At 41.1% G+C, this 16039-nt stretch overlaps 1 protein-coding gene across 2 annotated transcripts in view; it reads right to left on the minus strand.

Annotated features, from left to right (window-relative positions):
- Positions 1 to 3893: 3893 nt before the first annotated feature.
- The window catches only part of sec31b (SEC31 homolog B, COPII coat complex component), a 30299-nt gene continuing 18153 nt past the window's right edge, over positions 3894 to 16039 (minus strand). The window contains exons 21-27 of one of the 2 annotated variants that reach the window (XM_034193584.1): positions 15290 to 15697; positions 15100 to 15138; positions 8793 to 8851; positions 6689 to 6814; positions 6486 to 6605; positions 6339 to 6410; positions 3894 to 4856 (exon numbers count right to left, since the gene is read on the minus strand). In XM_034193584.1, the coding sequence (XP_034049475.1) occupies positions 4677 to 4856; positions 6339 to 6410; positions 6486 to 6605; positions 6689 to 6814; positions 8793 to 8851; positions 15100 to 15138; positions 15290 to 15697 (1004 nt within the window). In that variant the 3' untranslated portion in view covers positions 3894 to 4676. The remainder of the gene's footprint in view (positions 4857 to 6338; positions 6411 to 6485; positions 6606 to 6688; positions 6815 to 8792; positions 8852 to 15099; positions 15139 to 15289; positions 15698 to 16039) is intronic. The other variant, XM_034193585.1, reaches the window with a different exon arrangement.

Raw genomic sequence — 16039 nt, forward strand, 5'->3', positions numbered from 1 at the left:
AGCCAATCAGAGAACGGCGTGTCTCAGCCAATCAGTAAAATGTCAGAATCCTGACTACAAGTCACGTGACCAAATAACCCGATACTGACTCCTTTGGCTGGAGGAGTGGAACCAACTTAGCACATTCTAAGATACTAAGAACTTGGTGAGGCTATATCCACTCTTACTTCACAGTTATGGTCATAGATTTTCAGAAGTGTACCCAAGCTACCTGGTAGTCCACCAAAATATATGTGTTAATAAAAACATCCACACCAAGATTAGTCTGCTACCTTCAGCTTGTTTGGTAACACTTAGATGGAGTGTGTTCGGCTTTATTCGTCATGCCGGTCTTCTCCACCTCATGGATGGACCAGGATTTAGGCAGAGTGAGGCACTGCTAAGATGTCTGCATTTGAGTTTATATGATATACAAGTTGAAGAGATTTGCTTTGAGTTTAAGGAAAATAATTTTAGAAAATTTTATATTGAGAAGCCTGATTTATTTTTTGTATTTTAAATGACATAAATTAAAATGTGTGAAGTATCAAGGGGCCCAAATACTTTTGCAAGCCACTGTATATACAGTATTGTTCAGAATAATAGTAGCGCTATGTGACTAAAAAGATTAATCCAGGTTTTGAGTATATTTCTTATTGTTACACGGGAAACAAGGTACCAGTAGATTCAGTAGATTCTCACAAATCCAACAAGACCAAGCGTTCATGATATGCACACTCTTAAGGCTATGAAATTGGGCTATTAGTAAAAAAAAAAAGTAGGAAAGGGGGTGTTCACAATAATAGTAGTGTGGCATTCAGTCAGTGAGTTCGTCAATTTTGTGTAACAAATAGGTGTGAATCAGGTGTCCCCTATGTAAGGATGAAGCCAGCACCTGTTGAACATGCTTTTCTCTTTGAAAGCCTGAGGAAAATGGGACGTTCACAACATTGTTCAGAAAAACAGCGTAGTTTGATTAAAAAGTTGATTGGAGAGGGGAAAACTTATACGCAGGTGCAAAAAATTATAGGCTGTTCATCTACAATGATCTCCAATGCTTTAAAATGGACCAAAAAACCAGAGACGCGTGGAAGAAAATGGAAAACAACCATCAAAATGGATAGAATAACCAGAATGGCAAAGGCTCACCCATTGATCAGCTCCAGGATGATCAAAGACAGTCTGGAGTTACATGTAAGTGCTGTGACAGTTAGAAGATGCCTGTGTGAAGCTAATTTATTTGCAAGAATCCCCCGCAAAGTCCCTCTGTTAAATAAAACACGTGCAGAAGAGGTTACAATTTGCCAAAGAACACATCAACTGGCCTAAAGAGAAATGGAGGAATAGTTTGTGGACTGATGAGAGTGAAATTGTTCTTTTTGGGTCCAAGGGCCGCAGACAGTTTGTGAGACGACCCCCAAACTCTGAATTCAAGCCACAGTTGACAGTGAAGACGGTGAAGCATGGTGGTGCAAGCATCATGATATGGGCATGTTTCTCCTACTATGGTGTTGGGCCTATATATCGCATACCAGGTATCATGGATCAGTTTGGATATGTCAAAATACTTGAAGAGGACATGCCCTTGAAATGGATGTTTCAACAAGACAATGACCCCAAGCACACTAGTAAACGAGCAAAATCTTGGTTTCAAACCAACAAAATTAATGCCCCGCAGATGTGAAGAAATCATGAAAACCTGTGGTTATCCAACTAAATACTAGTTTAGTGATTCACAGGATTGCTAAAAAAGCAGTTTGAACATAAGTATTGAGTTTGTAGCGTCAACAGCAGATGCTACTATTATTGTGAACACCCCCTTTTCTTTTTTTTACTAATAGCCCAATTTCATAGCCTTAAGAGTGTGCATATCATGAATGCTTGATGTTGTTGGATTTGTGAGAATCTACTGGTACCTTGTTTCACATGTAACAATAAGAAATATACTCAAAACCTGGATTAATCTTTTTAGTCACATAACACTATTATTCTGAACACCACTGTATGTGTGTTCCTCAAGCTGATTGATTTTAATATTCAAACACCATTGTATAAAATAAATACAATATCATCACAATAAAAGGACACACACACAAAAAGGAAATAGTACTATTTCCTCATGCTCCTTTCTGATGTTGCTGTCAGCTGGGATTGCCACATTGATCACAACTGCAGTCTTCTTTCCCTTGTCAACCACGTCTGGTCTGTCTGGAATTCAAAGTACCACAGGAACGTAGCCCTGTTGTATTCAACCACCTTTCCTGGTGTCTCCCATCTGGACTTGAGGAATTCTCTGTGACACAGATGTTCCTGTATACTTGGTTGTGCCTCAGTGTACGCTGTCCCGGCTCGCATCTTGCAACGATGTGCTGGACTGTGTCTGAGGCACATGTGCACCACTTCCTTAAGGATTTCAAAGACTACTGCATGATGGCGCTTACAGAGACATGGTTAACTGATTGCAACCAGAACGTTGAGGACACTCAGACACACTCAGAGCAGAATGAAAGAAAAGTTGAAAAATATGTTTGTAAAACTCTCTCTGCTCGCTGTCGCTACATAACACATTCAACATTAATGAAACCACGAAAGCGGATCAGTACAGCTGTCCCAAGGAGGACATCTACAATCCACACACAGGACGCATGGTGTGAGACCTTTCCAGGGAATCTTCATTTACAGGTGGCACATTGGTTCATTTGAGAACTTTAGATGATGAGGCATGCTGCATTTTGAGGAAATGTGAGCTATGATACCATGACCATGTGGCACGTTTCCCCGAAGATGATTTCACCCTCGGACACACAAAACTTTAACCACCTACAGCTGACATGAAGCACCTGCTTGGGACCAGGTGACCTTTGGATTCAGGTCATGACGTCGTCATTGTTCCCTTGGACATTTTTCATCAGAGCAAATCAACAAATCAACTTAAATCATCTGATGTTGAATTTTATTCAAAAACCATACAGAAATGAGTAAAGTAAGCAACATGGATTGTATAAACATCTGTGCAACCAAAGTGAGCACGATGAGGCACTTTACTGCCTTCTGCTGCCGCCACACACCAGCTACACAACTCGGACCGCTTCATCTAAATCACTGCAAAATGGGATTTAATACGAGTTCAGCGGTCATTCGGAGTTACAGGACGTATTCTGGTCGGTCAAAAAGGACCGCGTTAACAACACTAAGCAGCTCATGAGCCGCTGTGACGGATAAGTTATCATTTTATAACCACCTGTCATTAAAACAGTCAGCAATCAAGCCGCAGTTGAACATTACGCTGTACAAAAGAAATACCATATTTAGACAAACTGCTGAAAAGTAAACAAGTATTAATGGGACTCTTGTAGTACAGCGTTGTGTATCTTGCTCCATGACTGATTTGTTGCCGACAGTGGCCACTAGTCCAAAGCTTCTGAAAATAAGATCATTTCACGCCAACCACACCTGCTCCTAATTTTCAGCTGCAGATATTATTCCCTGCAACAATCCCAGACATGTCCAGCAGGTGGCAGACAGGCACATGTACACAAATGCAAAGAAACTTAAATATATATATTCTGTGCATCAAATTTAACTAAATTTTAATGTTTTATCCACATTAAATGGACTTGAGCTTTTCTGGGTGGGGATTCACTCATTTTATGGCATACATGACTTGGCTTTTCTAAAGCCTAGCAAACTCTACGGCAAATACTGCGGCAGAGTCCTTTTTTTGGGGGGGGGGGGGGGGCAACTGTATGTTAGCTTGGCTGAGTAAGCAAGCACTATTTCTGCCTTGGCTAGTGTATCAGGAAGAGCCACAGCACTTTGCTGTATTACTCAATCTTACATTTAATCTGTTTGCTACACTATGCAGATTATGTAGGACGTGTGACTCCCGCGACAACGGACTCACTCTTTTTCCCCCATTCATTCTTTTTTGTTTGCAAACAAACCAATCACTAAAGCTGAAGGCAGCACTCAAAGGCTTGACTGCTGACAGTTTAATATGACTATACCTGTAACAAAGTGAGCCTTGCCTGAATGTAGAAAATGTACAGTAGGTGTAGCGGGTAAATTGCAAATAACTCTGCTCCTTTACCAAAGTGTCACACAAAATGGAAAGAAAAAAAAAATGAGACTGACATTCTGAAGTACTTTAGCACTAAAACACCCTCCTGGCACAGTAACCGCACACGGTTATTACAAAAATCAGTACATCAACTGTAGTTTTCTAAAGTATGTTGTGTTCCTCAGCTCTCGAACACACTGATGTTTGCTGCAGTGATCATAACTCTAACTCCGCCTCTCACACACATGCGTTGGGCTCTGGATGATCTGATTTATGCACATGTTGAATGGGGTGCAAACAGCCCCCAAAGCGGATAGAAACAAGATGTGCAGGTATAAAAATGTAATGTTGATTGTGAAAATGCACCAAGCCTCAATGTGACGTTTGCGCCATCTGCTGCCTCTTTTTTTTGTTACATCATCTTTTGAATTTACACAGAATCACAGCTTTCAAATACATTCATCTTATTGTACAATTTAACCAGAGCGACAAAATCCATCTCACTCTCCTCAGGAAGGAACAAACACGGAGTGACAACCACCACGATCTGCAGCGGCACTGGTCATCATCGAAGCCTGTCGTTAGGTCATCGAGAAATAAATACATATATAACAATGTGCTAACACTGACGTCGGGGTTACACGCCCAGCTTGTTGGCGATGGTCATGACCACTTTGAGTATGGGCATGAAGGCAGAGATGTCGCTGAAGTTGCTGCTGCTGACCACCTGGGTGTGGACCTCCAGGCCCCGCTGGTAGTTCTGGCTCGCCACACAGCGGCTGATCTCGTGGAGCCCGTTGAGGATGTGCTGAGAGAGCTAGCGGCAGTACAGAGAGACATTACACGTTACCGTGACGCTTTTCGGAGTTTAGGAAGGTGCTAGAAATTTAAATCTGTACAGGTTAACAAGCACCAAAAGGAGCACGAAGAATTTAGACCACTAATAAAGGCCCAAACCACCAAACCTTACAATGTAAGGAAAAACAAACAGGGATGCCACAAGTGCTGCCAGTCATAAAGCAACCTGCTCCAAACTTTCACCATTCAGTGACTCAGTGTAAAACTCTTCCAACTTTGATGGTAAGAACCTGGTGTTAGTTCCCAAGGTGGCCTTCTTCCAAATTCACAATTACTTCAGCGGGAATGACGAGGGAACATTCACGTCCTCTGAGAGTATGGTGAAGCATGCACCAGCCAGGGGTGTTGTTGAACAGTCATGCTACAAAACCTCAATTGTCAATGAAATATTCAAATTCTGCATCCAGGGTGTACCTCGCCTCACAAACCCATGACTGCTGGGATGGGCTCCAGCCCACCCGCGACTCGATCTTGGATAAGCGGTTGAAGATGAATGTGTGTTTGACGTTATCTTTTGTGAGGAAACAAAATGAAAGCTGGGATGTTAGTGTTGATCCAGGACCATCCTAAAATCAGACACTCCAACCACAAGGTCAACATCTCAACTGCTGCAACTAGAGGATCCACTGATTCCACAACTGTCAAAACATCGTCTACGAAGTCCAAGCCAGACGCTAATGGATATCTCAATAAACTAGAGCTCTTAGCAAAATTCTATTGCACTCGCATTAATGGCAAACATCCACCAGATGGGGATATTGCTCAATTTCAAGAACCTCAAGTACAGACTGCTGTGGGGCACGACAACAAACCCGTTGCTTATAGTAGTAGATAAACCTGCCTTCAGCTGTTTCACCATCTTTGCAGTCTCGCTAAGATTTGGCCTCTCAGCGACAACTAGTGGACCATCCACCAGAACCCCTGGAGATGTACAACACTGTGGCAGGAGGATCAGCCTTATACAACTACCCAGCAGGTCTGTACCACAGAGTCAGCCATCAGGACGTCTCCAAACTGTGATGTGGCGAGGTGTAGATCTGGAGGAAGGCAGTGCTTCAGTTCCCCTGTGAACATGTCGAGGGTCACCAGAGAACAGACGGGGAGTCACTTCCTTAAACACCCACCTCCTAGTTTACCCTCAGGACTGTGACAGCCCATTTTCCCAGCAGCCTGCACAGTCCAGAATTGTCACCGTGCTGTGGACTATGACTCCTCTGGATGATATTTAGATTGCTGAGATGAAACACATCCTGTGAATCTGTAACTCTAATACAATCCCTGGCAACTCTCAGGGTGTTGTTACTGAAGAAGAAGTGCAGCCCGGGGCTCTTAAATTTACATAAACACAAGTTCACACTGATCACTTTATTATATTATAAATTTCCCCCCTTTTACCTTTATCGTTCACTGAATATAGATATTTCCAAGGTAACACTCTTACCGTCTGATCTCTCAGCTTGTCATACAAGGACCCCAAACGTTTGGCTGCATCATCAAGTTTCCTTTTTGTTTGCTAAAAAGAGGAAACATTTTTCATTATTTCACATCCAAACCAGCTTTAATACGAACGCCGTCACTGTCGGTTTACCGGGTCTGCTGCCGCCAGCTGGCAGCGCTGCACCAGGCTGTCGAACGTGGACTTGAGGATCACGTGTTCGGCGGGGATCTCTTTCTGCTCCACTCGCTCTGCTGGCAGCTGCTGGAGAAGCTGAAGACAAACAAATCCATCCTGTTGACATATTTAACGTGGTGAGACACCAAAAAACAACCTTCACCCCGTCACACACCAACCTGCACGCTGGGTTCCTGTGGGGCCCCAGGAGGAACCTGAGGGTGTTCCTGTGTCTGAGAGGGATCCACGTGGAAGCCCATCACAGGTGCAGTGATGGGGGCTGGTGGAGTGTAATTCTCAGGAATCTGCACACACAACCAGGTTTTGAACTGACCTCACCTTAGACATTGGAACTGCAGGAGAGCTTTGGGTCACTTGAAGTTAGAACAAATGAATTAATCAACATACAAAGTCACATTTAAAATATTAGTGTCTTTGACAGACTGCCGTTTAATTTTTTTTTTTTTTTTTTTTTACAGCTCTACAGACAATTGCCATGTTTTCAGATTACAAGTGTCATTACATTTGTTTTTGAAACATATATGACAAGAATAAAAAAAAAACAAAAAAACTTTTTCTAACAATCTGGAAAAATTATTTATGGGGTTAAAATTGTCTCATTAATATTTGTAAATGCACACAGGGTGATCTACAAATAATCAATGATTTGCAAATGTGTTCAGATATCCACAAATGCAAATTTCATATTTGTAACTTGTAAATTGGTCTTTGCAAATAATGTATTTGCAAATCTAAAAATTAAAAAAAAAAAAAAAAAAAAATTACATTTGTAAAACTGGAAATTGTATTTGTGAATTGAGTTTCACCATTTGTGGATCACCAATTACACGCATTCATCGCTTTCCTCTGCGACGTAATTTTGAGACATTCTTTTCGCGAAATCCACACAGATCCACAAACAAATGCCGACTGATTCGCAATACACACTCACGTACACTGGATATCCACTAGATGGCAGTGTGGTTCCATTCATTGATGTGGCAAGATGAAACTATATGCTCCCAGATGAGAGAAGACCGACATTTCAGAATAAATCATTTCACATTACCGTAATGGAGGCGTCTGATGGATGGGTATGTATGTGGTGATATTGTCTGCAAGGTCAATTATTTTTTTAAATTATGATGTGTCCGCGGATTTCATCATGGGGAGGAGGGCGGGGGTGTTGTAAATTGGTCTTTGCAATTTAACAGGTCTGTGTCAGCCAGAATTCTTGCTGGTTGGTAGGTGTTCAAATACTTATTTGCAGCAGTAACATACAAATAAATTATTAAAAAAAATCATACATTGTGATTTCTGGATTTTTTTTTTCTATTATGTCTCTCACAGTGGACATGCACCTAAGATGAAAAATTTCAGACCCCTCCAAGTGGGACCCCTTCTAAGTGGGAGCAAAAAAGTTTAGGAAGTTAATTCAAGAGATAACAGGACAGCAGTTTGCTGTTAAAAAGCCAGCATGTGCTCACACGACAACAAAATAATGTTAACCTAGCATATTTTCCAGAGTACAAGGCAGACCGTTTTCTGTCAGCTCTTTAATTAGGGATTTTTGTGCATTGTTGAAGTGTTCGTTTATTGTTAGTTTATTTTGTTTAGTATTTTGATTCCTGGGAAAGTCATTATAGTTATCATCATCATCATCATAATAACAAAGAATACATGATTTTTGGGGGGATACAAATCCCGTCAGATTATGAGTCGCAGAACCTCCCATATTCAACTTATGCTCCAGAAAATACAGCACTTTTCTTCTTATAATCCAAAAATTCTGAGGGAGTTCTTCCTTTAACACGGTCATAGGGTGGGTCAAGATCCTACTTGCATATAGCGCTAGTGGTGATTTAACACTTTATAAATTACATTTTTCAATTGCCAATACATTAATGGTACAACAAGGTCTAAAATATGGCCAATCAGAATATTTATTTTCCCAAATATACTAATTTATATCAACCTAGCTACTGTTTGGAGGTAGCTTCAGCTTGTTTACTGCGGATTTAATTAGTCCCTATAGAACTTTAATAACATCACCAGCAACATATGTTGGAATATAGCACAAGAGCATAATGACACTGCAAATTTCCTTTTCAGTTTATTTGGAGCTCCACTGCAGATGGCCCATTGATACACATGTATCAGCTTTTCCGCAATTCGTGGAAAAGGGGATATCTCTGGTATGAAAGGTGATGGAGCACTCAGAGGGTTGCCAACAATGTTTGAAAATGACTAACATTATATATAATCAAATTATATATCATTTACCTTCTTCTTCCTGGCTCCGCTTCGTACTGCTGGTGGGTCATTCCAGCCTTCCTGAGATCCTGAACCATAACAAAGCCAGTTTTAGAATCTCGTCACTTCATGCTTCACACCACAGTCTAGCAACCAAAGCATCATTTTGCGATACAGTCTTTGAGCATATATTAGTGCAAACACCCAAGGTCAGAAATTGATCCATAAGCAAAATTCCAGCATTTAACCCAGAAGCACAGCAGCAAATAGTCCAGCCTCTAAGTAGTTAGACAGCGAGATAATTTTTGTAATTTTGCCTCTGTATTCCATCACAAGATCATTGGAATAAAACGATCAAGGTGTACTTGTCTCAGCTTTAACTAAAATATCACATTTAAAAGACATGTCGCAACTTATTTAATGTCCTGTTTAGCAACACAACAGTGAAGTATTCATGGTTGTAAGTCTATCCGCGCACATGCGGTAATAATTAGTGGTCGCTTATGTATTTCCGGAAAACGTCTTAGTCGGCATTTCTCGGTGTGTGACGTCACATATATTAGCAAATCCAGAAACATCCTGATGGCCAACAGACAGAGTTAAACAAACGCTGCTACATCTGACAACTAAGCTTCTGAGCTTTCATTCAAAGGTGGTGGCTCGGATTTACAGAGAGGAGATGACAGACTTCACCCTGAAACGTATTTTGGATCCCAAGGCGTGCTGACTCTGCTGTCTGTGTCACAGAACACTATTTTACTGCTGCCATGAAAGCGGAGGACATCTGTCCACAGGAGGATGATGCAGACATGGACAGTGTTCTCTGGCTGGCCACTGTGCTTCGGGACATCTTTGATTGTGTGGACTTAACATATTTAATCTTGGAAATCATTCTACAAGTGGCTAGTGCCCTGTTCAGTTTTCTACTTTTGTATTTTGTTCTCAGTGGAGCTGGTTGGCTGTAATTTTATTTTACTTTGAGAGAGACTGTTGGATTTTGGATTTCGATGTATATGGAGTCTGCTGTCTGTACCGGAGCAGCATGCTGTATTAACCCCATTATTCCTACCACCGCGAACGAGCACACAAAACCTCCCGCCTGTTTTTCAAGCTGTCTGATCACACAGATGTATTTCTTACATTTTTCACAGTTATATGGATGACAACAATTAAAAATGTGCACAACAGTCTGCGTTCATGACTAATGGACGTGCACGCACACCAAGTCTTCTCACAGTGGACAGTGACTGCTGCTTTTACCATGACTGCATCAAAATGAACAGTTAACACTTAAAAATGAGTCATCATAACACGACATCACACTTATGTAAACTTTGCAATTAATCTGCGACTCCATTCCATTCAAATGTGCGCTGGGATGCATCCTGAAAGCTATGTAAATGCTGTCGGAAACACTCGGAAAAATGAGAACTCCATTTTTTAGTATCTCCCTATCCGTTTGTTGAATGCCGTATACTTTGGAGACCTGTCATGGAAGTGCACAAAGTAATCCCGCTGTAATCATCAGATGGTCACCAACAACTTAAATTTAAGTTGTGATTTCTATGCAACATGTCCTTTAACCATTTAGGAATGAAAGCAGCAGTAGCTGATGATGAAAGTTTTTAGTGAAGCAACCAAGTCTGTAAAATTCTCTATAATTATTGATTTGTATTATTTTTACTTCTCAATTTAGTTTGTCCAATTACCTGTGGCCCCTGAAAATGGAAGGACTGTGTATGAAAATTACCACAATTCCAACTTAATGTGGTACTTTTATCGAACCCCTTGAATTAATAAGGCTGACAGTCTTCATTACAAACACATCTTGATTGTTTCATTTCAAATTAACTGTTGTGGTGTACAGAGGCAAAATAATAAAGACACTAGTTGGAGTTGGGTTTATCAAGTCCCTATCCAAATACTTATGGCTGGCAAAGCATTTAGGCAGCATCCTAAAATGATAGTACACACAAATTATAAATACCACATCACTCATGTATAAGCATGTCTTCATTTGTAAACCCCCCCCCCCCATTTTTGTTTTAATGTACATACTGCAAAGCACTCTGAACTTAATGTGAAACCACTTTATAAATTGATGTTTAAAAAGGTAAAACCTAATTTTGTCATTTGTGAATGCTACAATGATCTTGTGCTGTTAATGTATGATTTTATGCATTACACCTGCACTTAATAGAGCACAGAAACTGAATATTGATAATAAAAACATACAGTGCCACAATGAAGTATTTTACCTGTAATCCAACTCATTAATATTCCAGAACAATTGACATACTGATGCAGTAATTCATTCAACAGGAGCCTTAACCAAGTACTGAGTACACAAATGAACATCATTTTCAGAAGGTCCTCATTTTTTTTTATTATAAATCCTTTTTTTTTTAAATTGATTTTATGAAATATTCTAATATTTTTGAGATACACATTCAACTTTTTTAGCGCTGAATTTGATATTTCTCAAAATTAAAAAGGGATTGAAACATTTTCGTTTATATGTAATGAGTCTAGAGTCTAATACAACCCCTGGCAATAATTATGGAATCACCGGCCTCAGAGGATGTTCATTCAGTTGTTTAATTTTGTAGAAAAAAAGCAGATCACAGACATGACACAAAACTAAAGTCATTTCAAATGGCAGCTTTCTGGCTTTAAGAAACACTATAAGAAATCAAGAAAAAAAAAACTGTGGCAGTCAGTAATGGTTACTTTTTTAGACCAAGCAGAGGGAAAAAAAATATGGACTCACTCAATTCTGAGGAATAAATTATGGAATCACCCTGTAAATTTTCATCCCCAAAACTAACACCTGCATCAAATCAGATCTGCTCGTTAGTCTGCATCTAAAAAGGAGTGATCACACCTTGTAGAGCTGTTGCACCAAGTGGACTGACATGAATCATGGCTCCAACATGAGAGATGTCAATTGAAACAAAGGAGAGGATTATCAAACTCTTAAAAGAGGGTAAATCATCACGCAATGTTGCAAAAGATGTTGGTTGTTCACAGTCAGCTGTATCTATACTCTGGACCAAATACAAACAACATGGGAAGGTTGTTAAAGGCAAACATACTGGTAGACCAAGGAAGACATCAAAGCGTCAAGACAGAAAACTTAAAGCAATATGTCTCAAAAATCGAAAATGCACAACAAAACAAATGAGGAACGAATGGGAGGAAACTGGAGTCAACGTCTGTGACCGAACTGAAAGAAACCGCCTAAAGGAAATGGGATTTACATACAGAAAAGCTAAATGAAAGCCATCATTAACACCTAAACAGAAAAAAACAAGGTTACAATGGGCTAAGGAAAAGCAATCGTGGACTGTGGATGAAAGTCATATTCAGTGATGAATCTCGAATCTGCATTGGGCAAGGTGATGATGCTGGAACTTTTGTTTGGTGCACTTCCAATGAGATTTATAAAGATGACTGCCTGAAGAGAACATGTAAATTTCCACAGTCATTGATGATATGGGGCTGCATGTCAGGTAAAGGCACTGGGGAGATGGCCGTCATTACATCATCAACAAATGCACAAGTTTACGTTGATATTTTGGACACTTTTCTTATCCCATCAATTGAAAGGATGTTTGGGGATGATTAAATCATTTTTCAAGATGATAATGCATCTTGCCATAGAGCTAAAACTGTGAAAACATTCCTTGCAAAAAGACACATAGGGTCAATGTCATGGCCTGCAAATAGTCGGGATCTTAATCCAATTGAAAATCTTTGGTGGAAGTTGAAGAAAATGGTCCATGACAAGGCTCCAACCTGCAAAGCTGATCTGGCAACAGCAATCAGAGAAAGTTGGAGCCATATTGATGAAAAGTACTGTTTGTCACTCATTAAATCAATGCCTCAGAGACTGCAAGCTGTTATAAAAGCCAGAGGTGGTGCAACAAAATACTAGTGATGTGTTGGAGCGTTCTTTTGTTTTTCATGATTCCATAATTTTTTCCTCAGAATTGAGTGATTCCATATTTTTTTTCCCCTCTGCTTGGTCTAAAAAAGTAACCGTTACTGACTGCCACAATTTTTTTCCTGATTTCTTATAGTGTTTCTTAAAGCCAGAAAGTTGCCATTTGAAATGACTTTAGTTTTGTGTCATGTCTGTGATCTGCTTTTTTTCTACAAAATTAAACAACTGAATGAACATCCTCCGAGGCCGGTGATTCCATAATTTTTGCCAGGGGTTGTATAAATACCTGACCAAAAACGTTTAACATGTTCACAATATTCCAACTTTTTGTGAAATAGCTGGAGAGTGTAACTTTTTGAACAACATTTTAGTTGTGATAAATATATTCATCATCACCATGATTATTATTACTACTGTTACTATGGGGAAAAAAAAAATCTTTAAAATGTCTTCAAAAGCAGACCTTCATTCTTAAAAAAAAAAAAAAAAGTTGGTGGGGGTATTCCATCCCTTACATCTGTGCATCTCTATGTGGTTTGAGTTAATTTTATCGATATCAATCAATCAACGAAAGAAAAAAACAAACAAAACGCCTTGATCGGTCCTGATTCTGATCACTTTGATCAGATTGGGACATCACTAATAAATAACTGAAGAGAATCAGGTAAAGACAAAAAACTTTTTGCAGCTGTATCAGCTATTAAATCATTACAATTCCCTGAAACATACAGCGGAACAAAAAACACCAACATACATACAAGCACAAAGTGACCAGAAAAGGATGTATCAAGAAATTGCTAATGAACATTTTGGTAAAAAGACACCAATCCCGTAGAATCGGTCTATCACAGCACTTTACAAAAACACCTCACACACATACACACACCAGGATGAGTACATGAGGCGCTGAAGTGCACAATGGGACAAATTTGGCCTTTTATTTCCTTGTCAAGGACACTTTGATGCTTAATGGGGACTTGAAGCAACAACCATTCAATTAACAGATGATGTGTCCTACCACCCAAGTTACTCCTACCTACGCCCCCCTCCTATTCCCCAATGTGGTACAGCTGTATAATGTAATACAACCCAATAAAATCAGCTGCAGTATTGATAGCTGGGGTTGGTTTCATCGGCCGGTGACCTCCAACACTCACTGGATCGGTTCGCAGACGAGTGTGAAGCGGCTGGAATGAGGATCAGCACCTCTAAATCTGAGGCCATGGTTCTCAGGAGGAAACCGATGGATTGCCTACTACAGGTAGGGAATACGGTCTTGCCCCAAGTGAAGGAGTTCAAGTACCTCTGGGTCTTGTTCACAAGTGAGGGGACCATGGAGCATGAGATTGGCCGGAGAATCGGTGCAGCAGGGGCAGTATTGCATTCGCTCTATGGTACTGTTGTGACCAAAAAGGAGCTGAGCCAAAAGGCGAAGCTCTCGATCTACTGGTCAATCTTCGTTCCTACTCTCACCTATGGTCATGAGGGTTGAGTCATGACCGAAAGAACTAGCTCATGGGTACAAGCGGCCAAAATGGGCTTCCTTCCGAGGGTAGCTGGTGTCTCCCTTAGAGATAGAGTGAGAAGTTCGGTCATCCGTGAGGAGCTCGGAGTAGAGCCGCTGCTCCTTCGCATTGAAAGGAGCGAGCTGAGGTGGTTTGGGCATCCGGTAAGGATGCCTCCTGGGCGCCTCCCTAGGGAGGTGTTCCAGACACGTCCATGTGGGACGAGACCCCGGGGAAGACCCAGGACTAGGTGGAGAGATTATATCTCCACACTGGCCTGGGAACGCCTCGGGATCCCCCAGTTAGAGGCGGTCAATGTGGCCCAGAAAAGGGAAGTCTGGGGTCCTCTGCTGGAGCTGTTGAGCCCGCAACCCGAACAAGTGGTTAAAGATGAGTGAGTGTAATAATTTAAACCTGGTTATGTAAATTGAAGGGATCCTAGCTAAAAATGGTAAGTTTATTTTTTTATCTGCTGTTTGAAAAATCAAAGTTTATACATATTCTGTAAGCCACACAGTCATAGTCAGGTTCTAAAGTACTGGTACTTTTTAGTTCAGACTTCTTGTCAGCTCTGCCACAAAAGTTAATTAAGTCCAACCTAACATATGAAGATGTGCTCTGTGGGATTTGTGATATTTATTCATTAATGTTAATGAATCTAAATCACAGAAACACCTTGCAATAAATCAACAGAATCCAAAACATCACCACCATAAGACAGCCTCTCACATCACACATCTAGAAATTGCTGCTTCATTAAAAACTGAAGTTAACGTAGGATTTATTGTCAAACTATTGCATTTTGTTGCATTATAGCACATTTGTTTCTACTTTTCTGGTCACTCATCATGCGTCTCCGTGCACTCTTATACCCTAACCCTGTCACCTTCATCGTCACACTGGAAACTCAGCCAGGGAAAGTGTCCTGCAAATCAAATGAGGGCAACAGCTAAATAGGACAGAAAAACTATATGTGACAGGTTGCTGTCAACATGTGCTTTAGATTTGTCTCAAAGCAGAAATGCTTCTGTAGCAAACACACAGGATGGTGTTCTTTGGACTAGAGTGTCACCCACCTGTAGGAGGAGGAGGAGGAGGAGGAACGGTCGAGCCAGAGAAAGGCTTTACAGCAGGAGCACCAGGGCCTCCCTGTGGGTACCCTGATCCCAGAGGAGCATAAGGACCAGCAACCATTGGGGGTACATGCACCTGGTTGTGAAGCCCTGCTGGGTACATGGGAACTGGGGCTCCAGTCTGGGAGGTGGCTGGCATGTGGCCCGAGGGTAAAGAAGTAGTGGGAATAAAGCCTATAGGTGGCACCCCTGGGCTGGGCATGGGTGGCAGGCCCCCTCCAGAGGATGATAAAGACTGTGGTGGGGGTCCTGACAGGTTAGCAGCTGGTATAGAAGGACCAGGAGGAGGGAAGGATGAGGGTCCACCCCGAGGAACAGGCTGAGGCTGGAAAGGCTGATGAGGAGAGAAGCCTGGGAAAGGACACAAACAACCACCAGTGTTAAATATACCGTTTATGTCACAACCTGTCTCACCCACACTTGGGTGTACACGCACAAATTCACAATAAATTCAAAAGTATTTGGATGAACGCTTCGAATCAAGTCTAGAAGCATACACAAGTGCTGCGCTTCAACGCACCCACAAGACCATAGGACCACCGTGGGTCCGGGATGGCAACCACTAAGGAAGACAAGCATAACCCCTCCCACCCTGTAAAAATATATCTGGTCTGTTACGTTAGTGGTTATTTGCCCGTACCACTGATCTGAGATGTGTGTTTGGATGTTACTTGACAATATATTTACCCATTT

Source organism: Thalassophryne amazonica, chromosome 18, assembly GCF_902500255.1.
Source record: "Thalassophryne amazonica chromosome 18, fThaAma1.1, whole genome shotgun sequence".
NCBI classification, from domain to species: domain Eukaryota; kingdom Metazoa; phylum Chordata; class Actinopteri; order Batrachoidiformes; family Batrachoididae; genus Thalassophryne; species Thalassophryne amazonica.